Source organism: Cynoglossus semilaevis, chromosome Z (genome assembly GCF_000523025.1).
Source record: "Cynoglossus semilaevis isolate Cse_v1.0 chromosome Z, Cse_v1.0, whole genome shotgun sequence".
Lineage (NCBI taxonomy): Eukaryota > Metazoa > Chordata > Actinopteri > Pleuronectiformes > Cynoglossidae > Cynoglossus > Cynoglossus semilaevis.
This window is the reverse complement of record NC_024328.1, coordinates 10,988,259-11,003,647: the sequence shown is the minus strand read 5'-3', so window position 1 is coordinate 11,003,647 and position 15,389 is coordinate 10,988,259. Positions and strand designations below refer to the sequence as shown.

General features: G+C 38.5%; 1 protein-coding gene across 2 annotated transcripts in view; it reads right to left on the bottom strand.

The window, feature by feature from the left end:
- ksr2 (kinase suppressor of ras 2) overlaps positions 1-15,389 on the bottom strand; it is a 93,266-nt gene that overhangs the window by 28,381 nt on the left and 49,496 nt on the right. For both annotated transcript variants that reach the window (XM_017043212.2, XM_008336254.3), the window contains exons 7-13: positions 8,549-8,618; positions 7,579-7,662; positions 6,717-6,802; positions 4,482-4,502; positions 4,125-4,234; positions 2,508-2,676; positions 710-751 (exon numbers count right to left, since the gene is read on the bottom strand). In XM_017043212.2, coding sequence (XP_016898701.1) covers positions 710-751; positions 2,508-2,676; positions 4,125-4,234; positions 4,482-4,502; positions 6,717-6,802; positions 7,579-7,662; positions 8,549-8,618 — 582 coding nt within the window. The remainder of the gene's footprint in view (positions 1-709; positions 752-2,507; positions 2,677-4,124; positions 4,235-4,481; positions 4,503-6,716; positions 6,803-7,578; positions 7,663-8,548; positions 8,619-15,389) is intronic.

The following is a 15,389-nucleotide window of genomic DNA, read 5'->3' as shown; positions in this document are numbered from 1 at the left end:
TAACAGTTTAGTAGAGTTCACATAGAGTTTAAGATTTAAGGTAAGGTACAATCTGAAGACCTGAGTCAAACACTTTGATCGAGCCTTGAGGATGTTGAGAGGTCACAGTTTGTTTACCTGGAACAGTCCAGGACTATGAACCTAGATTTAAAAAAATTGATGTAATGTAATGATCGTAAATTGCTATTTTTTTTTGTCATAATTAACAATAGTATTTTTTTTTAAATATAACATTTGCAAGGATTTAGGTATATCTTTGACAAGAATTGAATTGATAAAACCTGTGAATGAGGCTCTGACAAGTGCAGCAGAGCATATAAGACCAATTTAAGAAGACCTGAACGCAACATCGGCACGTGCACCAACTGTAAAGAACAGTGGATCAGTGTGTTTTCAACAGGAGCTAAAGAAATCTAGAAGGAAGGCATTCAAGTCTGTAATAAAAAAAAAAAAACTCATGCTACTCCTGCTTGTTTGAGCTGTAATGAGCTGCTAAATGAGCAGAGGCCAGCGTGGACAATGGTAGAGTACAAGAATCAACAAATCATTAGGGACACTCTGAATAGGAAAAGCTGGGTGTCGGGGCCAAGAGTCATTAAGAAGGCCGAGATGGAGATGGAAATTAGCAGAAAAAGAGTCCTTCTTTTCACTTAGCCTAGGCTAGCGCTGTGGGTGGGAATAATGATCAATTACTATAGAAGAGCCTTACCTGGAAAGATGAACTGCTGTTTGTATTTGAAATAACTTGAGGCTGCGGGGAGTGAAAGAAGACGGGAATGTTAATCTGGAGTCATGGAGTTCAATGTTGTCTTTCTCTAAATTAGAAAATCAAAAAGCTTAATGAGTTCCAGTTCTGCTTCACAAAGCGCATTCTACATATGCACGCGCAAATATTTCACCACATCGCTCCTTCAAATTAAGTATTTATATTGGATTTTTCACCTCATCAATTAACAGATTTCCGTCAGATTCACTGCATGCGGTGCTGACGTATTTATAGAACGGATAAAGTTTTAAGACATATGGGGAAGTTTGTCTGTCGTTCCTCGGCATCCCAACAACCTACTCCTGGGTGGGCATAAAGATTCAGCGTAAATCACCGCCTTCAAGATAATGTATCCTTCCGACGTATTCTCTTGTACCAACATTAGGTCCACATTAGTGATTCTGAGTCATAGTCTGAGAGAATAAAGTCTAATACATGCACACCCTCAGGGCTCGTTCAGATTATTTAGTGCTCCATATGACTTCAGGACTGACGTCAAGTGGATTCTCCGCTTCAGAGCCTGTTGTTTTTCTACCTGTTGAATTACAAGCGCTCTTCTGAAAGTCGTCCGAAAACATTGAACAAAGCTAAGTTGGACGCTCTTTTGCATCAACCTTTCCCTCCCTTTTAACCAAAGAGATAAAAGAACAATTTCAAAGCACTGGTTTAATGGTAGACATATATGTGAATATAAGTGTGATTTTCAGAACATAAACAGACAAGCAGGAAGATCATTTAATATTAATTCCACGAAAGCTTTTGACTACTTGGATTACCGGGAAATATATATTTTGTTGTACTAAAGGGAGTTGTGTGTTTGTTAGCATAGAGCATGTGGCTGCCCTTCCCTTGTGTTGCTAAGTCAGCTAGCACTTTGTTTAAGATAAATGTAATCTGTAACCTTGGTTAAAAATGTTTCCACAAACAAAATTGACAAAACATCAATTGCGACAGCAGAGTTTCTCGGAGCACTAGCATGTAGCATGTTGGCTGTGTTTCAGCAGTGCACTGTAAATTACAAATTAGCAGCATGTGGACAACGTCCTAGTTAGGTGTCAGATTAGCAGTGTGTTTGTGGTGTACTACCGTGTAATGTGTTAGCAGTGTGTTGCCAACGCAACCACATGTAGCATCAGTGTGTTTATCTGTTAAAAGACAGATAAAGCTAGCCCTGCTAACACCCTCAACCTCACATCTTCTTCATAGATGGATGGATGGATGGATGGATGGATGGATGGATGGATGGATGGATGGATGGATGGATGGATGGATGGATGGATGGATGGATGGATGGATGGATGGATGGATGGATGGAGTCGATAGATAGATAGATAGATAGATAGATAGATAGATAGATAGATAGATAGATAGATAGATAGATAGATAGATAGATAGATAGATAGATCCTTTTGGAAATTAAGGAGTTGACTAGTGGGTTGATTCAAATACCATCTATTGTGGGGTTTTTTGTTTCATCTTGAGGATGTGCTGTTTCTTTGCAACAAAAAGGAATACCAAGACATTTAGATTTACAATTACGCATTCAGCAGATGCTTTTGTCCAAAGCGACTTGCAAGAGGAGGATTATCAATCAAGTATACAAGAATACACCAGTCAGAGGTGATGTTGTGTGTTGTAAAAATCCTGCAACAACTTTAATCTCTCCAGTTTAAAACTGGTTTATCTGATTTAAGATGTAAACCATATCCCCAGGATGAACAAAGATACCCATCAAACAAACCTGTCAAGTTGAACTGCTTCTGTTGCCGTGCTGACTGTGGAGAAGGGTGTAGTGGTGAGGGAGGGGTTGCACTGCTGGGCAAGGGAGGCACCGGAGAGGATGGCGTGGATGAGGTGGTAGATGAAGGGTTACTGCTGGAGTCTGGTTGGTACGGAACTGGGATGTGATCCTAAGGAGGCAGAAAAGATTCATCCAGAAGGGTTGGTTACTGTTTAGCATTTGCCAGATTGTGATATAGCTGAGTCTGTTAGCTTTTCTGTGTCACTGTTTAAATTTTAAGATTGATTTTTCTCCCATTCCCATGTAGACGTGAAACTACTCTGACAGAGATGATCCATCACAACATACGATACGTTGCATTTTCCACCCTAACAAAGTCGGGGTTTTATTGCAAAGGAAGGCACTTTTTGAAGTATACCCCACGGTGCATTTGATGATGCGCCACTCTGAAAACACAGTTCTGCTGAAGATGAATCAGATAAACTACTTTACATTTATAATCCCATCACGCCTTGGCATATCGTCCTCAATCAGATGACTCTGAGAGCTCCAGCTGTTCACTTAAATCAATCTGATCCCACCAAGACCTTAGCTTATTAATCAACTTTTTTTTGTGTTGAGAAACTGCAAAGCAGTTCTTTTATGGGCTGACATCGTGAATGATGTGACATTTTCACATCATTCAAGTGAAATTTATTGAATCGGGCTTTCATCGTAATCACTGTCTAGACTCAGTTTAATTACAACTTTAATAATGGCTGAATATAATGATGGCCTAATGGCATTGAATAAAACCAGAGGCTGTTTGAATACAGCCCCGTTTTGTTCTTTATAGCTGTTGAACAGTCAATATATTGACTGATATACAGTCAGACAGTCAAGAGAAGGCAAAACAAGGTATAGGTCAAAAAGTTCTCTAGATGTTTTTGACTTTAAAGGACATCAACAGCGAATGTATTGGGGTGTCAAACTCATTTTGGTTTAGGGGCCATGTACACCCTGTCAAGTGGGCCAGATCAGAACAATCATAAAATAATTACCTATAAATAACAATAACCCCACTGTTTTTTTCTTTGTTTTATTGCAAATCAGTACAAATATATTCGAAAGAATTTATATTTAATGAAATACTTGACAAAACATAACAACATCCCACATTCATCAAGCGGGCCGTAATGAACCACAGAGTGGGCCATGTGGCCCACAGGCCATATGTTTGACACCCTTGGTCTATATCTTGATGTATTGTTTTCTAATCTGTGCAAATTGGGATAACAAGATGTTCAGCTGGATGTTGCCCTGTCACTCCATCAAACGATTTAACGACGTAAGCCTTTTAAAAAAAAAACGATCAGTTTATGTATCTGGAATAGTAGCACGTATACATGTTTTTGTGGTCTGGGCAGTTTCCATCATTTGTTTATGTGCGGGAAATTATTCAGTGGGTGAAAAGAAAAAGTGTGAACATAAACAAGCCAAGATATTTTTATATATTTCCACAAACCCCTGGGAGGAAGTGGGTGACTCAGAACCATTTATCTGCAGTTGCAGTACGTCGCAGTACGTAGGACAGGTATCAAACCAACGCTCATATAATGAGGTTATTTCTTTATTTACCTTGTTGATTTTGTTGGTTTTGGGGAGGGTCTGACTGATGTGCAGGTCGGTGTACTTAAGAGGGTTGTTGATGTCACATGGCACTGATTCCGTTCGTACCAGCCGAGCTACTACGGAAGGACAACAAGCACAGGTTCGTAATCAAACACTGTGGGAGGCAACGATCAAACAAAGTATATTTAGTAGTTGTAGGTAATCAAGTAGAGCACAAGATCAGAGCAGGTTCATGATGAGAAAGTGATCAAAGTTGTTGCACGCTGTTTGAAAAACTGAACTGAAAGGAGACCGTCCGTACAAAATCACTGCTTTTAATTAATAAAACTGAACAGAAAAATAATAACAAGGAGGACATCTTACCTTGAGTTGTTCCTTGGTGGTCTAATTGGGTGAAGCCAGGAAGGATAGAGGGGGGAGATGGAAAGATGACAGAAGAATGTCACTTCTGACGGCAGGTGAGCTTTTTTTTCAGTGTACAGTGTTGAATCTCTATATCGCGGTTCTCCTTTCGCACCCTCAGTACATTGCGAAAATAAAGCAAAAACTACTAAACTAAAATACATTCTAAGATAATTATACAAACAAATGTTTTGGCTTAAAAAATGTGGGTGGGGGGTGATAACAGTGTGGGGGAGGTTCTTAAATGGTAAATATATAATGGTAAATAATGGTATATTATATACATAATTTAATAATATAATAACTATCTCGCCTCTGCTTCGCAGATTTTCCCTTTTCGTGGTGGTTCTTGAAACGCAACTACTTAGTGATGTGTCGTTCGCGAGTGATTCGTTCAAAATGAACGAATCTTTCATATGAGTCGTGACTCCCGAGTCATATGAAAGATTCGTGACTCGTGACTACTGAGTCATATTAAATATTTATTCATATTGAACTCACAAATCACTCACTGCGAACTAATCACACTCTGCGAACTAATCACTCACTGAGAACAAATCACTCTCTGCTAACTAATCTTTCGCTGTGAACTAGTGATGTGTCGTTCGCGAGTGATTCGTTCAAAATGAACGAATCTTTCATATGAGTCGTGACTCCCGAGTCATATAAAAGATTCGTGACTCGTGACTACTGAGTCATATTAAATATTTATTCATATTGAACTCACAAATCACTCACTGCGAACTAATCACACTCTGCGAACTAATCACTCACTGAGAACAAATCGCTCTCTGCTAACTAATCTTTCGCTGTGAACTAATCTTTCACTACGATCTAATTACTCTGCAAACTAATCTTTCACTGTGAACTAATCTATCATTGCAAACAAATCACTGTGAACTAATCTTTCGCTGTGAACGAATCATTCTCTGTGAACTAATCTTTCGCTGTGAACTAATCTTTCACTACGAACGAATTACTCTATGCAAACTAATATTTCACTGTGAACTAATCTTTCACTACGAACGAATTACTCTCTGCAAACTAATATTTCACTGTGAACTAATCTTTCACTACGAACGAATTACTCTCTGCAAACTAATATTTCACTGTGAACTAATCTTTCACTACGAACGAATTACTCTCTGCAAACTAATATTTCACTGTGAACTAATCTTTCATTGCAAACGAATCACTCTCTGTGAACTAATCTTTCGCCGTGAACTAATCTTTCACTACGAACGAATTACTCTCTGCAAACTAATATTTCACTGTGAACTAATCTTTCATTGCAAACGAATCACTCTCTGTGAACTAATCTTTCGCCTCGTTCTCGCAGATTCGTTTCATTTGTCACGTGACAGGGAGCTCGGGTCTTTTTTGCTCTCATTCATCTTCACATTGTGTCGCCTTATTTAGTGTCGGAGAACCGCAGCCTTCTTTACAACGCCCACAATATGTCTAAAGCGCCACCTGCTGTAAAACGAATGAAATGATTCGTTCAAGATTTGTTCACCACTCGTTCATTTTACTGTTCGAGAGTCAAAGATTCGAATCAATAAAAAAAGTCGGTCTTCCCATCACTACAACTACTGCGATAGGAGAGGGTTCTACCACTTCTATACTGTTGAAAACACCAGCAGGGGGCAGCATCTAGACTAGATCCTACAACCATCTGGCTAAAGGATGATGCTATTGCTATGTCATATTTTTGTATTTGTTTGCAGGTAGTATGACAAACAAACTAAACTCCATCCTTTCATTGTATTTTGTTTTGAGGTAATTTCAAAGTATTTTTCTAATTTTTCTCTCAGGCAGAACTCATCACTAATTCTGTCTAAACTATTAGAATTAAATAATTTCTTAAACCAGTTCGTTTAATCGGGAAAAATAAACCACACGCCATCTGCCTGTCACCAGGTTAGTTTGGTCTAGACAGCAGATTTAACAAGTCTGGTCCAGTCAGATGGACTGTCAGGAAATAAATGACCTGTTCACCAAATGCAATTTATATGGTGACACACAGAGGGGTAATTTAACGTGAGGAGTCGACAAGCCACGTTAGTCACTACAGACTGGAGATAAAGGAAAAGCCTTTAAGTGTATTAACTGCACCAAAGAATGTACAAATAATGTAGAATCAAAAGTGAAATTTTAACTTTCTGTGGAAAAAGGTTTCACGGAGCAAAAGGATACCTTTGAAAGATTCTCGTCCTCCTCGCTGTATGATCAGTAAATGGCAAGGTGGGGCTTCTTTGGTGCATTTGTTGTGGCACTTCAGCCTGAATGAATGGCACAAAGAGAGAACTTTTACCCAAACAGTTGTTCCTTAAGGAGAAAGCAGAAGTAATTGGCAACAAATTCAGACACTGTGTCTTGGTCATATTGCCTCACAATTGTAAAAAAGAAAAATCATTTTTTTATATATACACATATACATAAGTACTATATAATATATGTATACATATAAACACGTATATTAACATATAGATATATTAGGGCACTTTCAGAACAACTGATTCATGGATGCATTGAGTGGTACAAAGTTGTATTTATATACATAAATTAGGGATGTCAGATATTGACTTTTGCTGATCCGATATGCTGATATTTTCCAAACACTAAATTTCCAATTTCGATATCCCAAACATAAATACATATATTGTGAAATATATATATATATAATGTATATGTATATATACTTTTATATGTATAAGTCTATATATATATACTCTAATATTAATATAACTATATATTTATACTTACAACTGTTGTTACAAATCAATTAGACTTTTGGTCAATTAAATACTATGTAATGTCCTACTGTATTTTTTTAATAAAATATATATTTATATATATTTATACATATATGAAATGGAAATATCATATACAGTATAAAGTATATAGTAAAGTATATAGTATAAAACAATGTTGATGAACAGAAGTCATTACTTTGTCCAAGTCTACACAGAGCATGATAAGTACGTAGAAAATTCCATTGCTTTTTTTTTTCAACAATAAAATCCATACAAAATAGCCAAAGGAGGAGAAAACCTACTTGCAGTTTTTACATTTCAGTCCAAACAACATTCCCTTTCCACACACTACGCATGTTTGTGACATCCAGTACTTTGTAGAAAACCTGCAGACAAAGGAAAAAATATCAAGACAGGTTCCATTTTAAAACAAACCAGGGGAGTAAATTGAACCTTTTCTGCATTCATTAGAGTGTACAGTCCACAGAACACTGCCTTTATGAGATGTTCTAATTCTACTGAGCTGCTTTTGCCACATAAAGCCCAACGCTATCAGTGTAACCTTTCTGTGCTGATGAAAGATGCCTGAAGATGGCACTTTAGTCAAAGTGCTGATCCACGTTCTCTCCAACACCTGCTGATTTGATTTAGGCCCACTTCATTCTCCTCACAGTTTTTCATTTAACCCAGTGCAAATGCACATTCTAGACAGTCAGTCTGCCGAGCGGGTACGAGCCATCGCGGTTTATATAAGTTCAACCGTCAGACTCGGGTAGGAGAACTTGGATGCCTCCGTCACTCGTCTAGAGGGTCCATCTTTTTAATGTGTCGAACAAACAAATCCCTGCAGGTCTGAAGCACTTGTAGGAGTGTTGGTTAGGTTTTGCTGTGATGGCGACATGCAGGCGGTGCAGCTGGCTGGCTAATGGCAGGTGACTAATGCAGTCTGACAGACTATGCAGCTTTGTAAGAACTGGTCCAAACAACCCCCGTTGGATTTTTAGATGATGCTGTTTCTGCATATGAATGATAATGTGACATGAGAGCAGTCACAGTAGTAAACCGTTGTTGTTTCAGCGTTACAATGACATCACAGCCACACGTAGGTAACACAAATCAAACTCTATTTTTTATCCTTAATCTTTCAATAAAGGTACAATTAATTTACGGAACTGTTTTACATTCATACATTTATTTGCACTTTAGACAAGGAACAGTCCCCATTTAATCTCTGTGTATCTGTTAAATCACAACACTGTGTAGATTTCTTACCTGTGTTTTATAGAGTTTCCCAGATCTCTTCGGGGAATCTGTGGAGACCAGCGAGGCACTGAGAGTGTGTCTAAACAGGACAAAACCGCAGAAATGTATAGTCAGTATCGTTTAATTTTTTGGATTAGATGAAGAAAACCAATATTATATTTTGTAAATTGCTTAAAACAGAGACACAAATTTTCTTGTATTTTTTTTTAAGTGTGATGAGAACATTGTTTGAAACATTGCAGAGGAAACTGTGAAAGAGAGGTGAAGAATTGAGTGCACTTTTTGGAGAAAAGTGTCAGGAATGATCTGTGACAGAAGAGTGTCAGCTAAGGTGAAAGGAAAGGTTTACAGGACGGTGGTTAAACCAGCCATGATGTATGGTTTAGAGACAGTAGCAATAGGCAGAAGACAGGAGGCGGAGCTGGAGGTGGCAGAGTTAAAGATGCTAAGATTCTCTTTAGGAGTGACAAGAATGGACATGATCAGGAATGAGGTCATTAGAGGGACAACACAGACAGGAAGGTTTGGAGAAAAAGCTAGAGAAGCCAGATTGAGATGGTTTGGACATGTGGAGAGGAGGGACAGTGGATACATTGGTAGAAGAATGTTAGAGATGGAGCTACCAGGTAGGAGACAAAGAGGAGGACCAAAGAGGAGATATATGGATGTAGTGAGGGAGGACATGCAGATAGTTGGAGTCAGAGTAGAAGATGCAGAGAACAGGGAGAGATGGAAAACAACGATTCGCTGTGGCAACCCCTGAAAAAAGGGACAAAGAAAAAGAAGAAAGAAGAAGATGAGAACATTATTTAAATACCGCATTGAATTGCATGACTGCCTATAGCTAGGCCAATGACAATTAAACGCAAAATAATTTGCACATTTTCTGTCCCTACAAAATCCCTCCTTAATATGTTTTTTTCTGTTTATCCCTGGTCTGTGGTGGAGAAATATCATGTATGGGACAGAATAACAGAAAACAGAACTGACAAGGAGAAGCTGTTGCCATATTTTGACATTTTTACTGGGTCAAGCTGACCATGTTTTTCAACCAAAGCCCAATAATAACCAAAGCCAAATTTTGGTAAAATCTTCTTGTTTTTGTCTGATAAGTGCCTGACCATGTTTGGTCAAAATAACAGCCAGATGGTAGGTAACATTGTCATTGTCTGTATCTATAAAAAGGATCAGCATGTGTCAGAAGGTGGGGTTTGTTGGTGAATGTTCAGATGAGATTCGTTGTTGGACCTGCCATGGTCAGAAACTTTTAATACAATAAATCCCCTGAGACGGAAAAGTGTGTCCTGGTCTGCCTCATTTGTAGACATCTCTTTCTACAATAGGTCCGGGGACCTGTGCCAGTCCATAGGTCATTTAGTACCAGGCCGCATTGGGACAAAAATGTGAAAAAAAAAAATCTTGATTTGCATTCTACATTTCCTTTGACGTAATACTGTATAAATATCTATTACTCCTGCTTACCAGTACATTTTTAAAACAATGGTGACATTTGACTAATTTTACATATCTATCTTGCACTGTATGTATCTTTTTAGGTTTCTCTTGTGCATGTAAGGCTATCGGATAAAAGAGGCTCAATTATTGCTACTATTTAACCACCCCCCATCCACATCACAGGAAAGGCATTTCATTCACTGCATTACACAGTGTAGAAATGTGTCAAAAGATGTTCTCATACAACATATAAAATATTGATTCAAAGGAAAATGAAGAGGTTTACATTTGTGCTAACTCTATTGTAGCCCAGAAGTCCTTGCATCAAAAGGGTTTCTACAATAAAAGCCTCTGGCTGGGACCATTAGTGGTTGGAGTATGTATACACCTCATTTAAAGCCTAAACACCTCGGACTAAAACATATCTGATGAAATTGAAGGCCCAGGATGTTGGATAGCACACAAGAATACACTAAAAATAATTTAGTGACATCAGAGGCTTGTTGAAAAAATCAGAAGGATCAGAAGGATCAGAAGGATGTGAGCAGAGAAAGGAAGACAAACAAAAAAATGGAAAAATGTATATTAACATATTATAACGTATATTTTCATCCCTTCCACTCCTTTTTATTGCACAGTTTCAATAGGCAGTCTGTTTCCACACCCATCAAAAATCCTCTCTGTTTGCACGGCTCAAACTCACAACACAATTCAGTCCTCAAGTCGCAGCAACGTTTTGGTTTTGCGCTGCCCTAAGGCACGTGCCTTGAGATACAAATCACAATTCCGTTCCGGCCCAGATACATCATTTAAATTCTTGTACTCGTTTTCAGAAACGTGCCAGTCCTGCAACCCAATACACGCTAACCACTTTTCATTTGTCTTCCTCATTAGTGATCTATTTATGTTATAGGTTAATAGGTTGTCAGTGTCAACGAACGGACGACAAGAATTTACAACACCTGATGGCGATGACTCATTTTAAACCACAACAGCCAAAAACTTTGAACCACAACCAGTCACTTCCATCCAGGACTTAAGTCCAGAAGGTTTCGGGTTCGAGTCCACCAGCTGCCAAGTTGCCACTGAGGTGAGGTGGACATATCGTGGGGTATGTTTTATAAACTAAAACTTGTAAACAAAAGGTTCTGTTACCTCTTACACAAACTGTACTATTACTGTGTTTTTTAATCAGTTACACTTAAATGGGTGTAATGATGATGGTAAGAAAAGTCTCTACTATTGTATGTCCAGAACTTATTATATTATTAATTATTATTACATAATACATGTATCAGTTAAACCAAAATGTAAAGTGATGCTACTTGTTATGTTAGTCAGTTTCTCTGAAGGATTCCTGAGTATTAATTACCTTCCATAAAATATCTAATGTACTGTCATCATACTTCACAACACTCCTCTAGGATTGAAAGACACACCATTCAAAATCTTTGAGTGAACAAATTTGAATCTATATGACACAACATGAAGCCAGTGAATCGTGTGTTTCCGATCCCATACAGGGCTCGGGATTGTTTTTGTGTGTGCACACATAAACAATAATGAGATGGAAAACAATTGTTGGCACTGGGAGAAAGAGCAAGAGTACACTCCAAAGAACACATGTCCATCATCACAAACCCCACTTCAAGGACTAAAATATCCCATCACGATGCAGAAGAAGAACCCAGCGCCCATACATCTGAGAAAAAAAAAGAGTTATGTCGTGACGTAGGAACAAAAGACCGTCGTTACTCGAGGACCCCGTGTACTCTCTTCTCTCTCTAGTGTTTCTTAGACTTGTCAAGATGCCCTTCAATTACCAAAATTTATTAAAATAACTATTTTTTCCAATCTCATTTCTAGACATATGTCATGATTCTTGTCATATTTTAAGACGTTATCAGGTCAAGTCAAGTACAAACAAACATCAAAATGTTCAAATGCAATCGATCTTTCAGTTTCCGATGAATTTTTTACAATCATCTCTCTGAAGGTGATCGACTGAAGTAGTACTCTCACACCTTTGCTGATAAACAAGGATAATTCCTTTTTATTTGGCCAGGCACTCTTTCTGTCTTACTTGATGATCCCAACGTAACCATCAGTCATTGTCAGCTCTAATCTCATGGCTCTGGTTCCACGAAGCATTTCCTGGTTCCTGAAAAAAACCTTTCCCCCTCCTACCCTTCCTCCTCCTACAGTCTCTCTCTGGAGAATTAGTGTCTTTGCTCTGCACTCCGATGCATAGTTCAATTACACTCAGTCAATCTGATAATTCAATAAAGAAGAGGAACTGACATCATCTGTTCTTTGTCGGCCTTGTTGGCGACTCGTCGATGATTGAACCTGTCACCAGCCTGGTCGGGTCTGTTAATCATGGCATGTGTGCGACATGTCATAGAGCAGTTTATCTTTCTGTCGTCAGTCAGTCTTTGACTATCTGTCTGTACCTCAAAGGAGCCAGGTTTACAGATATACAAACCAGTTGTTAGAGCAAAATATTTTTGAAGGGCACAGAGGTGTTCACATATTTAGATAGTGAGACTGTACAAATTAGCCTTTAGGGCAAAGAAGAATATGTTTCATGTATATGTCTGTGTGTCTGTACTTGGGTTGGCCAACCTTAGGAGGGGGATTTATGTATTTTATGGTTCAGTTTTTACTTTGAAAGGGTCTGATAAGGGTTGTCTGGTGTTGAACAAATATGTGTAATTCTTGAGGTTTGTGTAGGGGTTTAAAGAAATGCAATTGTAAAACACAAAAAACATTGTGTGTGTGTGTGTGTGTGTGTGTGTGTGTGCAAGAGTGATGACAACCCAGGTGCCAGACAACTATGTCCTTTACTGTCTTCTGATTGACTTGAGCCTTAACCTTACTACCTTTATCTCACGCAAACACAACACAGACCATGTGATTATGTTCTCACTTGTGAATTTTTGCAGCAACATATATTGTTGTATATTGTTTATTTTTCTCTGTGTTGTTCCTTTGGATTGAAAATCATCAGGGTATCATTGGCGTAAAGTACTAGAGCTAACACAGAGCTAATACAACAACCTTTTAGCATGCTGCTCATACACGCTAATGTCCTAGATGCTAGCACACAATGTGCTCTATGAAGTGCCTGAAGTACTGCAGTAAATAGTACATAAATACACCCAACAGGAGTGTACAATGAACATAAATAAATCACAGAAGTTCTACAAATATTGGGGATTTATCTAATACTTGACAAATATTTGTGCACTATGCAGAGTGAGTAAATTAGAGGGTGTAAAACACTTGTTTCCATTGAACAGAAATTAAGATAGAATTATAGATGGTTTAAAAAAATACAACTACAATCAGTATTGGTTCCCTCACTAATTTCACACCTACACTAAACTTACAAAATCATCCAGGATTTACAGCTCAGTAGAAATTTGGCTGCTGAGCTGAGGGTTTAAATTTACTTGGAACCCAAATGACTGCAGAAGTAGCAGAGGAGCTAATAATTTGTTTCTGGTTGAAACTGAGTTCGACCTAAATTGTCAAATTTTAAAAAAACTAAGGTGATATGTTGAAAACTAATTAGATTTTAATTTTTTAAAATGTGAGTGTGAGAATTGTTTTTAATTAAGCAAATCTTACAGAAAATTGCTGACAACTGTGCAAAAAATAGTTGTAATCTCTCATTCCTCTTTCTTTTTTTTTTAAAGGGCACATATTTGATTGTAGACATAGCAGAAATTAAACTAAGAAAGGGGTAAAAGTAACAGCAGGAGGGGGGAAAAAAGTGATGAAGTGCCAAAGCCAGGTTTTACAGTTTCTATGACAACAGCTAAATGCCGATCAGCCTTTTTGCAGAATACCATGCTGTCATTGTAGACGAGCAGGGACAGTACACATTTATAAGCGCACACAGGTGCGCACACACATAACTATCTCTGTGCTACACTGACAACAGCAATCACAGCACGGCAAAAATAGCAATTACATTGGATGAAACAAGTGTCTCTGTGTAGATACTTAGTGTTTTTTTGTGTGGTTTAAATGTCCCGCTGTGATAGACAAAACACGAGAACAGATTCAACTTGAAAGCATCGGCTAGGTAGACACCTCCTCTCTTTGTTTGGAGTTAAAAACCTGGTTCATTGACGAATTGAGGTTGCATGGTAGACAGGCCAGTCTGTCCAAACTTTCTGGTTATGCGCTCTGCCCAAAATCTTTTTCTTTGATGTTTCTGCACGTGCATCAATGCTTTTGAAAACTCGTTGTCTGAAGCAGCGACAGTGCACCAGCAGCAAGAACAAGACTGGGATGGGTATGTTCAAGGGAAGGGTCTAAAAACAAACAAATCATTTGTGACATGACAACGGCAACATCATGTCAGTGTTAAAATTGACGGTTTTGTCAGTCTAAATTGTAGTGGACAGTTTTCAACAGCAAGTTATTTCACGGGTTCCATTTTCCACATATTTAGCAATTTGTAACACATAATTGTAGGTTGGAAGTAGCTGCGCCATTCGAATTATGGCCTAGGAACTGAACTGCTGACATGAGACATGTGATGTCGATTACAGGAAATCAATCATGAGAAATCATGATTATTCCAAGGCCATCCAGCGATTAATCAGATAAAGAAAAAATTATAATGATGCGACAGCTGCAATTTTTTTGGCGTTGGTAGGCTAGGCTTCATCAATTCCTTCAAAATTCACATATCGTGATACGAATTGAATTGCCAATACACACCTCTACTAGAAAGTTTCGAGGAGGACTCCAGAATGATCGACAGCAGGTGTATGTTTGCTCAGAGACCTTCAGGCAGCTTCATATCTATAAATTGGTTTTAGATTTCAGATTGAGCACAGCAGGATTTTTAAGAAGTACCAAACCAAACCTGGTCCTGAAGATTCCGAGTGTATGTCAGAGGTACTATCTCTGCTGTTTCCTGGGGCAGACACTGATAGGGCAACACCACAGGCTGATAGAGATACACACATACAGGCTGTCATATAAAAATAAAGTCCCATGTCTAGACAGTGTGGTTGACATGGAAGTGGTGAGGGATCATCTCCCCCAGTTTATATGTGAGTTTATATGATAATGACCTATTGTGAGTCACAGCACACTGGCACACACAGACAGGAGTTGTCACAGACTGTTGTTGGTACTGTTTTTGTCCACAACCTCAGTGCTTTTAGCCGTAAAGCTCCACTGTCCTACATCAACAGTTCTGTGATGCCTACTGCACATCAGCTAGCTGCTCTTCTTCCTACTCCTGTGCAGTGTTTCTCTGGAATGACATGAAAGTTATTGTTGACCAGCCTGTCATGCCCACCGATAGTGGAATCTTTTGGAACTTTTTAAAATGGGCAACAGGAAACAGTACGTGTCAGTACAAGCTGTT